The 18309-nt window shown below is 36.9% G+C and overlaps 1 protein-coding gene across 1 annotated transcript in view; it reads right to left on the bottom strand.

Moving 5' to 3' along the window:
• Positions 1–18309, bottom strand: part of FZD3 (frizzled class receptor 3) — an 84793-nt gene that overhangs the window by 60098 nt on the left and 6386 nt on the right. Inside the window, exon 2 of the mRNA XM_069075966.1 lies at positions 4421–4950. Coding sequence (XP_068932067.1) covers positions 4421–4609 — 189 coding nt within the window. The 5' untranslated portion in view covers positions 4610–4950. The remainder of the gene's footprint in view (positions 1–4420; positions 4951–18309) is intronic.

Genomic DNA, 18309 nt, shown 5'->3' with positions numbered 1-18309 from the left:
TGCAGAGAGAAGAATAGATCAAGTAATGATTCCTGCAGGAATGACTGCCTATCTCCAGACCCTTGATATTGCAATAAAGAAGCCATTCAAGGACCATTTGCGCATGGAAGTCAATGACTACAGTGAAAATAGAATGGAAAGAAATCACCGTGGAAACTTTGTGAAGCCCTGTCTGCAAGAAGTCGTAACTTGGGTGAAGAAGTCATGGGATAAAATTACTGACAGCTGTGTCGCCAAGGCACTACGAGCAGGTTACCTGGACAAGACATATTCATTTAAAGAGAGCTATATTGCTGGACATGACAGATTGGGTCCACTTCTTCTGAAGGAAATGGAGGCGCAAGACATCCAGGACGGAATTCAGGGTATGGACACTTATGACGATGTTGTTGAAGAAGATGACATGATCATTATTGAATAAAGGTACATTTTTTTGTTCACATTTACCTGTTTATTAAAATTGCTGTCAATGTTCATTAAAATAAGCCCTCCCCTGAAAATAAGCCCTCTGGTGTTTTTCTGTCCAAAAAAATAATAAGACAGTGTCTTATTATCGGGGAAACATGGTATGTCTATACTCTAAAAAGAGAAAAGAAAAGGACCCATGTATAAAAGTATGTATCAGGTATTTTTTGTGGTGGTGGAGAATTGGTAATTGAAAGGATGCTTATAAACTGGGAAATGGCTAAACAAGTTTTATGAATATTATTGTATATGAACTATATATAATATAGAATATATATGTATGTGTATATATGTGTATATACGCACATACATATGAATCAGATGGAATACTATTGTACTGCAAGAAATGATGAAAAACCTGGGAAGACTTGTATGAGGTAATACAAAGTTAAGTAAGCAGAACTAGGAGAACAATTTTATATAGTAACAGTAACATTATGAAAAGAAATTTGAAAGACTTAATAACATTGATCAACCCCAATTCCAAAGGAATTTCATGATGAAATATGCTATTCACCTCCACAGAGAGAAGCACATTTCCTTCCTTCCTTTCTTCCTTTGTTTCCTTTCCTTCCTTGTACTCAATGAATACCAGAATTTGTTTTTCATGACCTTACATAATCATATTACTTTTTATTTTTCTTTTTTCTTTTTGGAGGGGGGAAGGTAGGGCAATTGGGGTTAAGTGACTTGCCCAAGGTCACATGGCTAGTTTTGTGTTAAGTGTCTGAGGTCGGATTTTAACTCAGGTCCTTCTGACTACAGGGCCAGTGCTCTACTCACTGCTCTACCTAATCGCTCCTTTTTCTTGTCTTTTTAAAAAATTTATTTTTAGTTTTCAACATTCACTTCCATAAGATTTTTGAGTTCCAAATTTTTTCCCCATCTCTCCCCTCCCTCCCATCCCAAGACGGCATGAGTTTGATATAGGTTCTACATATACATTCATGTTGAACCTATTCTTGTCTTTTCAATAAGTGGAAGAGGGGTGGAGAGAGGAAAAGAATTTAGAAGTGAAAATAACATAAAATAAAATTTAAAATTAAAAAAAAAACCTATACCAAGGTGGGAAAAAACCAAGGAAGACTGCTAGAGAACTTTAAAAAAATAGCTCTGGAAGGGGAGGCCACAAAGTTAAGGCAGCATTTTAAACCCTATTTGAGAAGCACTGACAAAGAACACACACACACACACACACAAATCTTAGAAGTTATATACACATACCTACCTTCACCTGGAACAAATCATCATATATTTACTATAATCACTACAATGCCAATGTTTCTTGTCCTAACCATACTTTCACAAAAACAAACAGAAATACACCATATCTAGAGATTCACAAGACATATACACACATATTCACAAACATTCCTACAGTTTCATATATAGAATGCACACAATTTGAGAACACTAAAACAAACAATAATACTTATCATAAATCAAACATTTCTCACAGGCATCTAAAGAACGTTCTTTACTTTTCTCTTCCCTATAACAAAAGGTCAGGAACTACAGGTTCAAGCTTCTAGGCAACATGATATATGGTAGGAAGATACCAGTTCCAGTGGAATCCTCTGGATGTATGGTTCTATGAAAATACAAGGCCACAAAAGGAAATTTTGGGAGAAGCTACAGTTATCAAGGGTACTTTATTTCTTGGACCAAGACTGAGAATCCATAATGAGGGTGCCCTTCAGCCAGGCTGCACTAAGTAACATGTAGACCACTCTGGCTTTCTATAGCCAGTCATATAATCTTTGATCTGTAGATAAGAATACCATAGTATGCATAAATTACACATAAACTAACAGAAGATAGGAACAAGGACATAGTCCTAGCCATACAGTGCAACTAGTTAATTGTAGTTAATTGCATATATGTTGCTGGGGGGAAAACTACTAGTTGAAAATTCCAGCAGTGTCAAAACATACCATATCTCAGGAAAATATATTAATAAATGAGCATCATAAAACTGCTACAATGTGCCAGGCACCATACTAAGCTCTAGGAAGATAGGGTGACTCTTCAGCAAGGAGAATGAGGGCATGATTCCATTATGGAGAGTTCACTGACCCAGGGAATGATTAGGTACACTGCTTTTAGAAAATAATACCTCTGTTGAATTTATGTTTACTAAAGTGCTAGCATCTAGGGTAAATTTGCAGAAATATTAAACCTTAAGGGCCATGGGGCAAAAATAAATTCTGCAGAAATGTAAGCACTTGAACACCTCAGTGAAAATTTCTCAATGAGACAATGTAGCTTTCACATCAAATTAGATAGGCTATTGTCTGATATAAAGGCTGCATCCTCAGCCTTTAGTGTTTTTCTCCAGAGAAGCACTTAGTAAATTATGTTGATTCTTTCCATGTACCTTTAGCTTCTGATAGCCATAAATCATGGATCTCAACTCAATAGGTGGTAGAAGAGTAAAGAGCATCAACAATGAACAACTTCTTATCATCAGGAAAATACTATACTCAAACTGAAAATTACAAATTAGTGCTTTGGTCCGTTCTGACCACCCTTAATCTACTTATATTCTATTGTACTTTTTAAAATCAATATGGTAACATCTAACATTATGATCCAACAATATGGTCCATCTAACATTAAAAGGTTCCCTACTGGTTGAAGAACAATATTTCACTTGGTCAGAGATGGCTTCTAGTCTAAACCAACACTAACTATTCTTCTTCAGATGGTTGTGGTGGTTTTTCAGGGGGAAGGAGAAGGTATTGGGTAAATTGGAGAAAGTGAGAAGTTCTCATGACAATCATCGGATACTAGTAGATCTGTTCTAGAAAGACTGCTAATAATTCTTTTCATTTCTTTTTGTCAAACCCAATTCTTATGCACAATTTTCACTTAATAAGGTAACGTACCCTTATACTTCTAAGAGAACATTGATTTTCCAAAATAGATAAAAGTTAAAACAGTAGGATTTAAACTTCTGAAATCATTACATGAAGTGAATAAAATTCAAAGTGCAAAACATATCTTCATGAAAATAGATTTTTCCAATCTGTTTACTTCCATATCAAAATTTAAATAGATCCAGTTCTTACATTGCTGGTAAAAAAAATATATATCTTTGTCCATAATATAAAATATATTAAAAGGTTTACATATTCAGATATGCTAAATATCTTGCTAGTCGCTCAAATATTAACTAAAACTGTAAAATGCTCATTTAATTTCCTCAATTGAAAAAGATGTAAAAAGATAAAACCACTACCTAAAGAATTATTTTAAAATTCAATAAGAATCCTAATAAAGTTATTTTTAAAAATAACATAGTAATTTTAATTTGATTGACAACACTAATGGCATCAACTAGTTCAGAGGTTTAGAGGTAAGTTTTTAGAGTTTCTGTGGAAATGGTTATGAACCAGAAATTAATTAACTACTTGGTAACTAAAACAAGATATTCATTTTTCCAAACTAACAAACTTACTGACAACTCATATCATTACTGACACATGTAGATGATCTTTTCCATCTCCATTTACCTGAACAGTTAAACCAGTCTAATAAAACATACAACTTAAAAATAATCAAATTTAATATTTAATAATAAAAATAATATAATTTAACAAAAAGGTAGTTTTATAACTATATTTTAACTTTTAAATGGTTACAGAATTTCTGCTCTATCCAAGGATTTTAAATCACCATTTAAAAGCACAACATAAGGAATCAACAAACATTTCCCATATATACTCTTCAATTTATTATATAATTTAAGTCAAATGTGAATTTTAAAAGATAATGAAACAATAATGCAGAATACTAAAAGCCAAAAGGGATGCATATTTTTCTTATTATGTATTATATATGTATATATGCATGTATTTTATATGTATTACATGTTACAGTTATTGTGTATATGTGTGTGACTAGATACAAATAACAGAGCAACATATCAAAGTTATTTTAAAACAATTCTTACCTCCATTGCTAAAGCTGCTGTCTGTTGATCATAATGATTCAGAAGATTAGGCATGAAGGTAGTATTATAAGGCAGGTCTTGGCACATCCTCAAGGTGATAGGCTCACAAGAAAATAAACTGTGCCCACTTATGTATCCCAAAAACATAGTCATGGACCAAAAATAGGAGAATATCCAACTTATAGCCATCCTTCTTGGATCTGAATAATATTCAGATAAACAGGCCTATTAAATATAGTTTTAGATATCATGCACCTGCAGGTCTCTGCTTGAAAATACTTCTTTACTTCTTGTTGTTAAGCTTTGCAAAAAGTTAAATATTCTTTGCATTGACAGAGCTTTGTTAACCCCATCTGACAAAAGGTGTTTGTTTTTGGTTTCACAATACAGGTAAATGACATCATCTTGTCTTTTCTTTTCATTTTATTATATAGATTGCATTTGACTAACATGTCAAGTTGATTAACCACATTCCCAAACAATAGATCCCATCTTGATAGACCAGCTATTTCTTCCTTTAATCGACAGATCTGAAAAACAAAAGAAAAGAAAAAATTAGGTACTTCCTCTAAGAATACTGTATATTTGTATGTTTAAATTCTTTGATGAGACAGTAATTATACATATTATAAAATATACTTGTAGTTTTTAAATGTTAAATAGGTTAGAGTCACAATAGAAATGATCTATAAGCTACACTTAAAAGCAAATTAAATGTTTTTATCAGAGGTGATATGGACCCAAATTATGTGATTCTAATAACCATAGTTCTTTGTATGTAGGATTTTTTTTCATTTGTCACAAAATTTAAAATGAGACTGTCTTCTGAGGGACCACATAATTGTCCTAAGTTTAACATATCCCCTTTTAAATGTTGTGTATAATTACTATAACATAAGATGTTCATATTTAAAAGTATAAAGATTTTGTGAAGAAAAATCTTATTTCAATATATAGGAATACTGAATTATACTCAAGTTTGAAAGCGTTTTGTCAGTAAATTCTGGCTAGAAACATAAAAGTCACCTTCTAAAAGACAGGTTTAAACTAGTGGCAATCACGTGGCTTCACCCAAAACAGAGCACCCTATCAGATGGTTATATTACAAAAGCCAGCACCATATATTAAGAAGTTTCTGATTTCATGTGTTGGAAATGAAAGATCATTTGCTCAATTTACAAATACCCTATATATACAAATAGTAGGGGACTCTCAATTTAGGACCCCTGTCATTCATGGAGCAACTAGAGCTATAACTAGAAATTCTAGTACCTGGGATCAATTGAGTTGAATGAGGGAACAGGACAGGAGAGGGGAGGGGAGAAACTAAGGAAATAGGTGTTGAGGAGGCTGAGGAACTAAGAGTGCAGGGTATTCAAAGTAGGGCAGGTATTGGGGTAGAAAAGGTAACAAGTATTTATTAAGTGCTTACTATGTGCAATACACTGAACTAAATACTGAATAAACACTGTCCATAAAGGGCAGCAACAATGATCTAGTCATACTAGATAGAATTTTAAAAGGCTCAGTTGCCACATGATGGTGGCAGAAGAAAAGTCTAAAGAGTGGGGAGCACAGAATATACCAACTCCTCTATCTTGACCCTGTGCTTCAACAGAAGTGTGAAAGAAGGAATGCTGAACTTGGAGAAGGTGCCAAATAGTAAGGTGTCTTTAGAAAAAAGCTAGTTTTCAGTGGCCACATGAAGATGAAAGGAATTTGAGAGAAAGGGATCTAGGATCATAGACCTAGAACTGGAAGGGACCTTGGAGGTCACCTAATTACAACCCCTCTTTTACAGATGAGGGAAGTGAGCCCCAGAGAAGTGAAATGATTTGCCCAAGATAACACAGGTACTAAGTATAGGAGCTATGATTTGAACTCGGGTGCTCCAACACTAAATCCAGTAACCATTTTTAACTTGATCACAACAGAGGAATGTTCTCCAGAGGTGCAGGGGAAATGGAGAAAATAAAATTATAGTACCTAGGAGACAGCAAAGACTGAATTCATAGTCTAAACCAGGGAACCCGTGGCCTCGAGGCCACATGTGGCCTTCTAGGTCCTTGGATGCAGCCTTTTGACTGAGTCCAAGTTTTACAGAGCAAATCCTTTTATTAAAGGGATTTGCTCTGGAGTTTAGATTCAGTCAAAGGGCCATACTTTAGGATCTAGGGGGCTACATGTGACCTTGAAGTCACAGGTTCCCCACCCTTGGTCTAAAGTATAAGGGAATAGGGGCAGCAGTATCCTGCCAATGCATTCGCTACTGATCCCCCCTCAGATGATTCTGTTTTTCCAGTCTGGTGCATGGAGGAGGGGGAGAAGAAAAATACCATCTGCCTCACCTTCTTGGGAAGGTACCCTGGAAGAAGGATAATACAGCCACAAGGATCTTAAGGGAATAGTAGCCCTAGGTAGGGTATAGGAGTGGACCAGTAAGTCTGGTGCAAGATCAGAAACATATGCCCTGGTCTAAGAAATTACAACTTTTCCCCTTTAGGAATAATATTCCCAAGATGCTAGTATCTGACACAAAACCTGGATCACCAGTGTTAGTTCTGCTCTTTGTTTCCCAGTAAAACAAGTCGGTTGTTAACCTAGATAGTACTTCCAAACAATGTGTACATGTACATGTATATATACACATGCATATATATATATGTATAAATACACACATATATATTTCACAGTATATATTGTGTCTGGCAATAATATCACCAATTACTCTGCCCTTTCCCTTGACAGAGGAACTTCTGTTGCCAAAGATGAACATCGTGGTCCACAGTCCTGACTAAAGAACACTAAGATTTGGAGCCAGAGGGCCTATTTTAAATTCCAGTTCTACTTATCGCCTATAAAACCTTAGGAAAGTAACTATCACTCTGGATCTTAGTTTCTTTATCTAAAAGAAACTAGCTATATTATCTAGAAGAGGAAGAATTAGAAGATTTCCCATCTCTAAATCATATGATATTATGATCTGAAATTTGGAATGCATTTTTCCCTCTTATCCTAATGGTGGTTAGGTAGTCACTGAAAAAAATATCATTATTACAGAATCATAGAATCTGAGGATTGGAAGGAATACCAGTGGTCATCTAGTTTAACCTATACAAAGGAATCTCCACAATAACATGCCTGACAAATGTTATTTAATCTTTTCCTTAAAATCTCAAAGGAGGAGGAATTTATCCCCTTTTAAGATAGCCTATTCTACTTTTACATAGCTCCAAACATTAGCAAGTTTTTCCTGACAACAAGCTTTGGCTTCTCTGTATCTTTCACCCACAGCCTCTAGTTTCATCCTCTGGAGACAAAGAGAACAAATGTAATCCTTCTACCAAATGACAGTGCTTCAAATACTTAAAGACAGCTATCATATCCTTTCTAACTCTCCTCTTTTCCATGCTAAAAGAAGCTTAGTTTTTTCAACTAATCAACTCATTCTATGAGTGAAATCAAAGAATGTTAGAGAGAACTCAAAGATTATCTACTCTACCCCCTCTTTTTTACAGAAGAAGAAAATGAGATGGAAATCTTAAGTGACTTACCCAGGGTCAAACAATAGCTAGTCAACTGGAAATATATTTCAAGTGCATGAATTACAGGCTTTTGTGTACTAGCCTCTGAATCTAACTACCACTTATAATATTGGTCTATGGGAAAATTGTTCCAATGTTGAAATAATCAACTTACAGAACTATGCTTAAAAAATTAAGATTGCTTATACCTCTGACATCTAGATGAAAGGTTTAATCCTTTAAAATTTAGTTTAAAAAATGTGAAAATGTGAAGCTAGGTAACCCAAAACCAAGAGAGAAAATACTCCCTTGTATTTCCTGTTTAGCTCCAAAGGGACTCAGGTTGACAGGCCTTCCTTGTTTCTCTGACACCCATGGCTATCTTCCAGAAGCCCTTGGCTGACAGGTGCAGCCACCTCTAATACTGAAAGCCAGCCAGTCACATAAATCTCCTGTACTGGTTTGGCTTAAGGAAGGCAGCATCCTCCCTCCATGTGATAGGTGTCATACTCCTTTGTTACCTGCCAGATATTAAACTGAGGAGCTATGAATTCTGTTTCCAGACAAAAAGCAGCTGATTCTTCCCTCCAGCAAGGGAAGGGGTTTAAGAGTAATTTTGGGGAAAGGAATGAGAAAGGAGTTTGTGGTTCTCAGTCCCCATACACCTAGGCTTTAGCACCCCCTTCTGGAGAAGTACAGAGGGTCGACTACCTGTATCCCCAAATTGTACAACAATACGAGCAACTTCTAATATACTCTTCTATGATGCCCGGTATACTCCAAATGTTCTTTTAGCTACAGGAAAAGTAACATTAAATATCCATCTATACGAACAACTTATAATTTATGCCTAATTACCATATATCACAATAACTATGTGTATCATTAAATGCACAAAATAAATCTAGGTTTTGACAACATAAAACGGTTCGTATATGTTTGGTAGTTCCTTGCTCATACAGTTTAATCCATTCATAACTTTTAAAACATTATCAACAATATAGATCATATATATCAAACAACACTGGTACTAATTTATAAAGGTTGAGAATCAGTAAACTACAAAGTGGAAAGTGATTATCTATTATCAGTTATAATCATTCTGAAATGGTTTTGATTAATTGATCAGGAATGTGGGGGTGCTTTTTGGGGGAGAATATTTAGGTAACTTATTGGAAAGAATCTGTTGTGTTGCATCAAAATATATAAATAAAACTAGAAGCAATACCATTGAATACACGTTTAACATAATAAAAACTTCCATTAAGGCAGTCTATCTCTCAAGAAACTAAATTTTACAAACAATTCATGTATCACAGAAAAAAAATAGCTATATAATATTCCGGAAGAAACTAAATAAAACCAGATGGGATTTTAAAAAATGTAATGTTAGGGGCAGCCAGGTAGCACAGTGAGTAAGAGCACTGGCTCCAGTGTCAGGATGAGCTGGGTTCAAATCCGGACTCAGACACTTAGCACCCACCCAGAAACACCTGGCTGTGTAACCTTGAGCAAGTTACTTAACCCCAATTGCTTAGGGGCGGCCAGGTGGCTCAGCAAGTAAGAGCATCGGCTCCAGTGTCAGGATGACCTAGGTTCAAATCCGGATTCAGATACTTAGCACCACACCCAGAAATAACTGGCCATGTAACCTTGAGCAAGTTATTTAACCCCGACTGCTTTAAAAAAAAAATGTAATATTACCCACTTACAATTGTCCTTATTCCCTCAATGCAAGGTAAAACTCTGTGAGAACAGAACTTTTTTGTCTTGGCATTCATGGTACCTAACAGGGTGTCAGGAATACAGCAGACACTTAATAAATGCCTGTTGAATTTAATTGACTCCATCCATTTCCTCCTACTTTTACTTCCAACTACTCCCTTTTTCTCATATCCAAATAAGGTGGCTGTACACCTTCTTTAAATGTTGGTTCCCTGAAACAGAATGTCATCATATCTATAAAAATCTATTCAGTTACAGGACAAAAGTAATCTCTTGTCAGTCAATACTGTCAGTTATATTTTATTCTTATAATAAAGTAGATAAAATAAAATAGCAAAATAACAGCAACAGGGATCAAAGACAAAGAACTTTAATTCTCTATTCAAATGTGAATAAGAATGATATTGGTGTACTTCATTTTATATAATTAATAAATAATTCTAAAGTAGCATATAATTTTTTTAAATCAAGTGATATTTTAAAATACTATAACTGTAATAAGGGATTCCTATGATGAATTCTTTTGTAAAGTGAAAAATCTATCTGAAAAAGGGAATGTTCACCCTTCGCTAATTCTCTTTTTAGCCCCTAGCACAAATCTTTATTTCTAAGATTCATGAAATCAAATCTTAGAAGTTCTAGCCCAACTCCTTCATTTTACAGTTGAGGAAACCGAGGCCCAGAAAATTAAGTAACTTGTTCAAAGTCACACATTAAATAACAAAACTGGAACTTGAAGCCAGTTACTCTAACTCAAAATCCAGCACTCTGTATCACACTGCCTCACATTTTACAGATAGAGAAAATGAAGCCAAGAGATATTAAGTGATTTCCAAAGGTCAGATAATAAATTTGTGGCAGAGCTGGGCTTTGAACCCAACTCTTCTGCTCCCAAATTCAAGTCTTTCCATTATGCCATGCTAATTTTCTGTTTTGTTTTTTAAAAAGCATTAAATATTAGCAAATGAGTAAGATCTTTGCTTCTCAGGCAAATATCCTTGGATAAGCATTCAGGGAAGAATCTTCTAAGACATATCTTGCTTTTAGGAATTGGCATTCTGTGAGGTTTTTTTTTCCAGTGTTTAGATCTTAATCTTGCCAACTAAACAGTAAACTCCCTGAGGTCAGAACCTTAGATTTTTGCTTCTTTATATATATATATTTGGCAAGGAGCTGGGAAAAGGTGGGGAGAGAGCTTTTGTTTTCTGAGGGAGACAGCATTAAAAAATTCCCTGGAGGCTATCTGAATAGGCGGAACATTCCAAGCTGATCTGACTGCTACAGTATTCTTATTTCTAAAATCTTTCCAAAGGATCTTGAGGTTTGGTTTGGTTTTCCCCCCTACAAGGTAGCAGAGAAGCAGCTATGTAGCTGGAAAAGGGAAAGAGAGTAGATTTTTTACTCTTATACTTAACCGTACTTGAAATACTGGAGAAGGACATCCTCAGAAAAGGCCATCTATAATAGGTGTCTCTACTTCTTTCACTCTAAACTCTCAGCAATTTGGCTTTCACTCTCAACTATTCAACTGAAACTGCTCTCTCCAAAGTTACCAATGATCTCTTAATTGATAAATTTAAGGCCTTTTCTCAATCCTCATCCTTCTTGACTTCTCTACAGCCTGTGACACTGCTGATTATCCCCTTCTCTTTGAAACTCTCTTCTCTTTAGTTTTTTGGGATACCCATTTTCCCCCTACTTAGCTGACTGCTTCTTCTCAGATCCTTTGCTAAATTCTCATCCAGGTCACATTGGCTGAGCATGGGTGCTCGCAGGCCTTGGTCATGGGATCTCTTCTCCTTCTATAGTATTTCTTTGTGATTTCATCAGCTCCCATGGTTTCAATGATCAGCTCTATGCTGATGATTTTCAAATTATTCTCTCCTGATCTCCAGTTTTGCATCTCCAACTGTCTACTGGACATCTTGAACTGGATGTCCTCTAGAAATCTTAAATTTAATGTATCAAAAACCAAACCCATTATCTTTTCCCCTAAACACTGCCCCCCCTCTTCCCAATCCCTTCCAAACATCCCTATTACTGTTGAGGGCAGCACCATCTTTCTGGTCATTCAGGCTTGGAACCTTGGTGCCATCTTCAACTCCTTATTCTTTCTCATCCCCCATATCCAAGGCCAGTCCATTTTGCCTCTGTAATCTGTCTTGCACAAGGTCCTTTCTCTCTTCTGATACTACCACTATCCTGGTAAAGGTTCTCATTTCCTCAAGCCTGAACTATTCAACAGTGTACTAGTTGGTCATCTTACCATAGCTTTTTCCCCACTCCAGTCCATCCTCCACTCAACTGTCAAAGTGATATTCCTAAAGCACTGGTCCAACCATGTTCCTCCTCCCCAATAAAAAACTCCAGTTGCTCCCTATCACTTCCAGGATCAAATATAAAATGCTGTTTGGTTTCCAAAGCCATATATAACCCAGCCCCACACCCAACTTTCCAGCCTTCATATACCCTACCCATATACTACTGGATCCAGAGACTGTGGCCTCTTACTATTCCTATGAATAAAACACTTCATTTCCTAACTCTTGGCATTTTCACTAACTGTTTCTTCATGTACAGAATGCCTTCCCTCATCTCCACCATCTAGGCTTCCTACAAGTCTCAGTTAAAATCCCACCTTCTACAGGAAGTCTTTCCCAACCTCTCAATTGTAGTGCCTTCCCCCTATTAAATCCCTATTTGTCCTACATATTACTTTTTTTATATATAGCTGTTTGCATGTTCAACCCCCCATTGAATTGTGAGCTCCTCGAGGGTAGGGGCTATCTTTTGCCATTCTTTGTATTCTCCGCACTTAGTATAATACCTGGCACATAATAAGCATTTAATAAATGTTTATTTATTGACCAACTTTGGAGAAAGTTGTCAGCCTAAAGGTATTTGAGGTTTAAAATTATATTCACTTGCCAGTAGTAGAACCTAGAATAAATCACTTTATCTCTTCTCTGTAAAATCTTGACAAATGGCAATTTAGCCTCTGGGGGAAAATATCCAATGATCAGAAACTGGCTACTTCTTTAAATAGCCTTTTCCACTTTTAAACAGTTCTAATTGTTAGTAAGAATTTCATAACATCAGACAGCTAGGTGGTGCAGTGAATAGAGCACTGGCCCTGGAGTCAGGAGGACCTGAATTTCAAATCCAGCCTCAGACACTTAACACTAGCCATGTGACCTTAGGCAAGTCACTTAACCCCAACTACCCTGCCTTCTCCCCTCCAAAAAGCAAAAAAAAAGAATTTCATAACATCAAGGCAAAAATCTACCTCTTCGTTACTTCTACCCATTTGTTCCTTGAGATCAACAAAAACAGGCAGAATTCCTTCCCCCCCACACATCCAAGGCAGTCCTTTATGGATCTAAAGATATTTATCATGCTCCCCCTTAAGTCTTCCTAGAGCTTCTTCAAGTTAAAGACACCCATTTTCTTTACTGGCTTCTCATATTGTAATGTTTCAAGTCTCTCACTATTTTTTCCTTGCTACATTCTTTCAAAATAATGTAATTATTATTACATATATAATATAAAAATTAATCATTTGAGTTTCTTCAAGTACAACTTGTTTAATGTCCTCCCTAAGATGTGCTCCCCAAAACTGAAGACAACTATGATTAGGGCACAGTACCACAAAACTATAATTGCTCATTCTTCTTTCTATTAAAATGAACCAAGGTTGTATTAGCCTTTTTTTTTTTTGGTTGGCTTCGTTTCTAGGTATTCAGTTTGAGGCAGTTATGGCTGACCTGAAGCTCACAAGTCTCTATCAGAGATCTGTATAATACTTGCCATTAGTTATGTGTACCTAGCAGTTCAAGTTTCTCTTGTAATATCCAAAGAAGCAGATTTGGATAATCTGGCTCATTTACTTGAAAGACCTGGGTCTCAGACCCTAAATTTCAATCCTTGCATTTTCCTATGACTTTCAGAAGGACAGAGATAAAGTAGGGTCATATATGTACTTGAGGGACCTGAGAAAGAAAAATCCAAATTAAAGGGGTTGGGAGAACTACTGCACATATATCCCAAGGAGGTCAATAGATAAAAGAAACGTCCTATATTTTGATGAGATAGATTTTGTGGATACTTCCTTCTACTGGAGCAAATTGTAGTCTATATATAGCCTCTAATTCTATGGGTCTCTTATCTATACCCACTCTAGTAAATCTTCCACAGGAGAGTCAACCCAACATGCTTAGGGCCTTTCTTACTTCTCTTAAACCCACATAAATACAAGACATTAATAGCAGAACTTTTGTAGTAAAAAAAAAATCCAAACCCAATAAACTGGAACAAAGTAGTGGCCCACTGATTGGGGAAGTAGATGAACAAACAAGAATACTTGAATGCAATAGGATATGATTAAGCCACAAAAATTAATGATTATGAGGGATCTAAAAATATGGGAAGATGTCCTATACTATTAAAGGCAAATTCGAAAGCAAAATGAAGGAAACACATAAATGAAAACAACAGGAAAAGACATTTGATTCTAGATTAAATGCAATGTTCAATCTTGGTTTTAGAGGACTAATGATACATAATTATATGGGGAAGGTTTAATGGGAGAGGAAGTATTTCGGTTCAGAAGTATCCATGTATAAAAAACTAAAGGTATGAAAAAAAATTTTAAAGAGGGTACAGGGAGGGAAGAGTGTTAGGAAGAACAAATTAAGGAAATATTTATTTGAAACCAAGATCTAATGTTATATACAATGGGAAAACATTAGAGGCATTTACACTAAAAACATGTAAGAAATTAAAAAAGGGTTATCCTCTTTCAACATAACTATTTGACATAGTTTATAAAAGGTTAAGTTATAACAAGAAGCAGTCAGGAGTATAAGGACTGAGAGTTAAGTTAAAGTAATGGCAATTAATTTAGAAAAAAGTGCACAAGTGGTCCCATTCAATCTCACCTTCTCCAGCAAATGGCCCCCTCTACCATCCCTACTTCCTCATGAATCTTCAAACTCTCCGTGTCTACTGGCTGTTTCCCTATTATCTACAAAACATACCCATACCTTCTCCATCTTTAAAAAACTCTCACTTGATCCATCTATCTTTGATAGCTACCACCTTATATCTCTCTCTTCCCTTTTATAGCTAAAATGCTTAAGAAGATCTTTACTTCCTTTCCTCTCACTCTCCCTAACTCTTTCCAGCCTGAGTTCCATCCTCATCATTCACCTAAAACTTCTCTCTCCAAAGTTGCTAATGGTTTCCTAATTGCTATATTTAATAGCCTTCTTTCAATCTTCATCTTCTTGACCTTTCTGCAGCCTTTGATACTGTCAATCACCCTCTTTTCTAGATACTTCTCTCAAAGCTTTTGCAATACTCCTCTCTCCCTGTTCTCTTTCTACCTTTTCAACTGCTCCTTCTCAGCTCCTTTGCTGGATTTTCATCTAGGTCACATACACTAACAGTGGGTGTGCCCCAAGGTTCTGTCCAGGGCTATCTTCTCTTCTCCATCTATACTATTTCATTTAGTGATCTCATCAGCTCCCATGGTTTCAATTATCACCTCTATCCTGATGATTTTCAATTATCAAATGTAACCTTTCTCTGGACCCCCCAGTCTTACATTTCCAAATGCTTATGGGACATCTCAAACTGGATGTCCAGAAGACATCTCATATGCAACAACAACAAATACAACATGCCTCCAAATTAACTTCTCTTTCCCCACAAAACCACCCTCTTACTAACTTCCCTATTGCTGTCAAGGGCACCACTATCACCCTAGTCACCGAGGCTTGTAACCAGGTGCCCTCTTCAACTCCTCCCTCATTCTTACTGCATCCTACTCATATTAAATCAGTTGTCAAGGCCAGTCAATTCTACCATCTTCTTAATATCTTATGTACACATCTTCATCACCTTACTCTTCAACTACTGAAATAGCTTTCTGGTTGATCTCCTTGCCTCAAGTCTCTCCACAATCCAGACCATCCTTCTCTCAAGTGTCAAACTGAACTTCGGAAAGTACAGGTCTGACCATGTTACACCACCCTTCTTTCCCTCCTTCAATAAACTTTTTTTTTTTTTAAGCAATCGGGGTTAAGTAACTTGCTCAAGGTTACACGGCCAGTTATTTCTGGGTGTGGTGCTGAGTATATGAGCCCGGATTTGATCCAGGTCATCCCGACACTGGAGCCGGTGTTCTTACTCGCTGAGACACCTGGCCGCCCCTCTTCCTTCAATAAACTCTAGTGGTTCCTTATTGCTTCAAAATCAAATATAAAATCCTGCATTAGGCTTTTAAAGTCCCTTATAACTTGGCCACTTCTTACTTTTCTAGTTTTCTTACACTTTACTCCCTCCATGTACTTAGAGTCCAAAGCCACTGGCCTCTTTGCTATTCTGAGACCAAGACAGTTCATCTCCCTAATTAGTACATTTTCATTGGCTATTCTCCTATACCTGAAATTTTCCCTTTATCACCTTGCTTCCTTCCTTTCCTTGAATTCTTCAAGTTTCAGTTAAAATCCAACTTTCTGCAAGAAGACTTCCCCAACTCCCCTTAATTCTAGTGATTCTGAGATTATCTCCAATTTACTCTATATGTATCTTGTTTGTACATAGTTGTTCACACATTGTCTCCCCCTTTAAACTGTGAGCTCCTTCAAAGCAAAGTCTGTTTTTGTCTTTCTTTGCATCACTAGAACTTAGCACAGTGCCTGGAACATAGTAGACACTTAAAAATACTTGTTGACTTGACTTCAAATACAGTTGGTAATTAAGAGGATGAAGTAAAGAAAAATTAAAATGGAAGTAAAACATTGGAAATTAATAGATTAAATACTGAATCATGGATAACATGACTGCATATATAGAAAAACAATCTAAGAGAATCAATCAAAAACTGAGGTAATAAATGACGGTAGGGGGGTGGAGTCAAGACAGTGGAGTAGAAACAGGACTTACGTGGGGCTCCACAGTGGGGATCCAGGTTCCACATCCTCCAATTCATGTAAAAGGTGACTCTGAAGAAACTACAGAACCCACAAAATGATACAGAGAAGCTGTTTCCTCCTCCATCCTCCCACTGAGGACAGCCCAGCAGGCCAGCAGGAAGGGGCTGGGAGCTGAGCCCAGCCCCACAAGAGCCAAAGGTTTTAACCTCAGGGCAGGCCTGACCAGACCCCGGCTGGAGGGACTTCAGATCACCAGCAGCTGTGGTGGTTTCCAGAATTATCAACACATAGATGCTAAGGACAAAGTAAGAGGTCAGTGCAGTGTGGACTTTGGGATCCAGTAGTTCAGGAGTGTGGTTGGCCTTTTCCCCCAGGGCGAGAAGCAACTGAGGTGCAGCGGCTGTGCAGCTTCAACCATGGGGCTGCTTCACCTCCTGGCCTGCAGATTGTAGGGGGACCAAGTGACCAGTCTGAGGAGTAATTGCTCTTGCTTTAACCTGCTTGGTTCTGGATTGCAGTCTAGGGTGGAGGTCCTGGGGTGTGCAACCAGCTTGCCAGAGCGTGTGGTAGCTTCAGAGAGGGCAACCAAATAATAGCTTCAGCAGCTGAGAAAACCCCAGAAATTGGGACGAAGCTCCCCTATCTGATAGCAGAGTCCTGTTGGGTGGCAACATGAGCAAACAAGGGAAGCAAAGCAAGCAGAGCAACCCAACTTTACACTCCTATTTTGGGGACAAAAAGGATCAAAGCATGGGACAGGAGGAATCAACAAAGTCAGAACTCCTGCACCAAAAGCTTCCAAGAAAAATACGAGCTGGTTACAGGCCATAGAGGACCTTAAGAAGGATTCTGAAAACCAAATAAGTGGAGGAAAAATTGGGAAGAGAAATGAGAACAATGCAAGAAAATTATGAAATGAGAGTCAACAACCTGACTGAAGAAAATAACACCTTAAAAAGTAGACTAACTCAAATGGCAAAAGAGGCTCAAAAAGGCAATGAGGAGATGAATGCCTTAAAAAGTCAAATTTGCCAGATGGAAAAAGAATCTCAAAAGCTCACTGAAGAGAATCATTCCTTCAGAATTAGACTGGAGAAAATGGAAGTTAGTGACTTTATGAGAAATAAAGATACTATTAAACAGATCCAAACAAATGAAAAAATAGAAGGCAATGTGAAATATCTCATTGGGAAAACCACTGACCTGGAAAAATTATCCAGGAGAGATAATTTAAAAATTATTGGACTACCTGAAAGCCATGATCAAAAAAAGAACCTAGAAATTGTCCTTCAAGAAATTCTCAAGGAAAATTGTCCTGATGCTTTAGAACCAGAGGGAAAAATAGAGGTTGAAAGAATATACTGATCACCTCCTGAAAAAGATCTCAAAAAGAAAACTCCTAGGAATATTATAGCCAGGTTTTGGAATTCCCAGATCAAGGAAAAAGGAGCCATATAAGCAGCCAGGAAGAAACAATTTGAATATTGTGGAAACACAATCAGGATAACCCAGGATCTGGCAGCTTCAACACTGAGGGATCGAAGGGCTTGGAATATGATACTCCAGAGGTCAAAGGAGCTGGGATTAAAACCAAGAATCACCTACCCAGAAAAACATGTTTCAGGGGAAAATATGGTCATTCGGTAGAATAGAGGACTTTCAAGCATTCTTGATGAAAAAAAACAGAGTTGAATAGGAAATC

Source organism: Petaurus breviceps, unplaced genomic scaffold (assembly GCF_028583685.1).
Source record: "Petaurus breviceps papuanus isolate PSGF00001 unplaced genomic scaffold, PetGlider_PUasm1.0 90919, whole genome shotgun sequence".
NCBI classification, from domain to species: Eukaryota; Metazoa; Chordata; class Mammalia; order Diprotodontia; family Petauridae; genus Petaurus; species Petaurus breviceps.
This window is presented reverse-complemented; position numbering and strand designations above follow the sequence as displayed.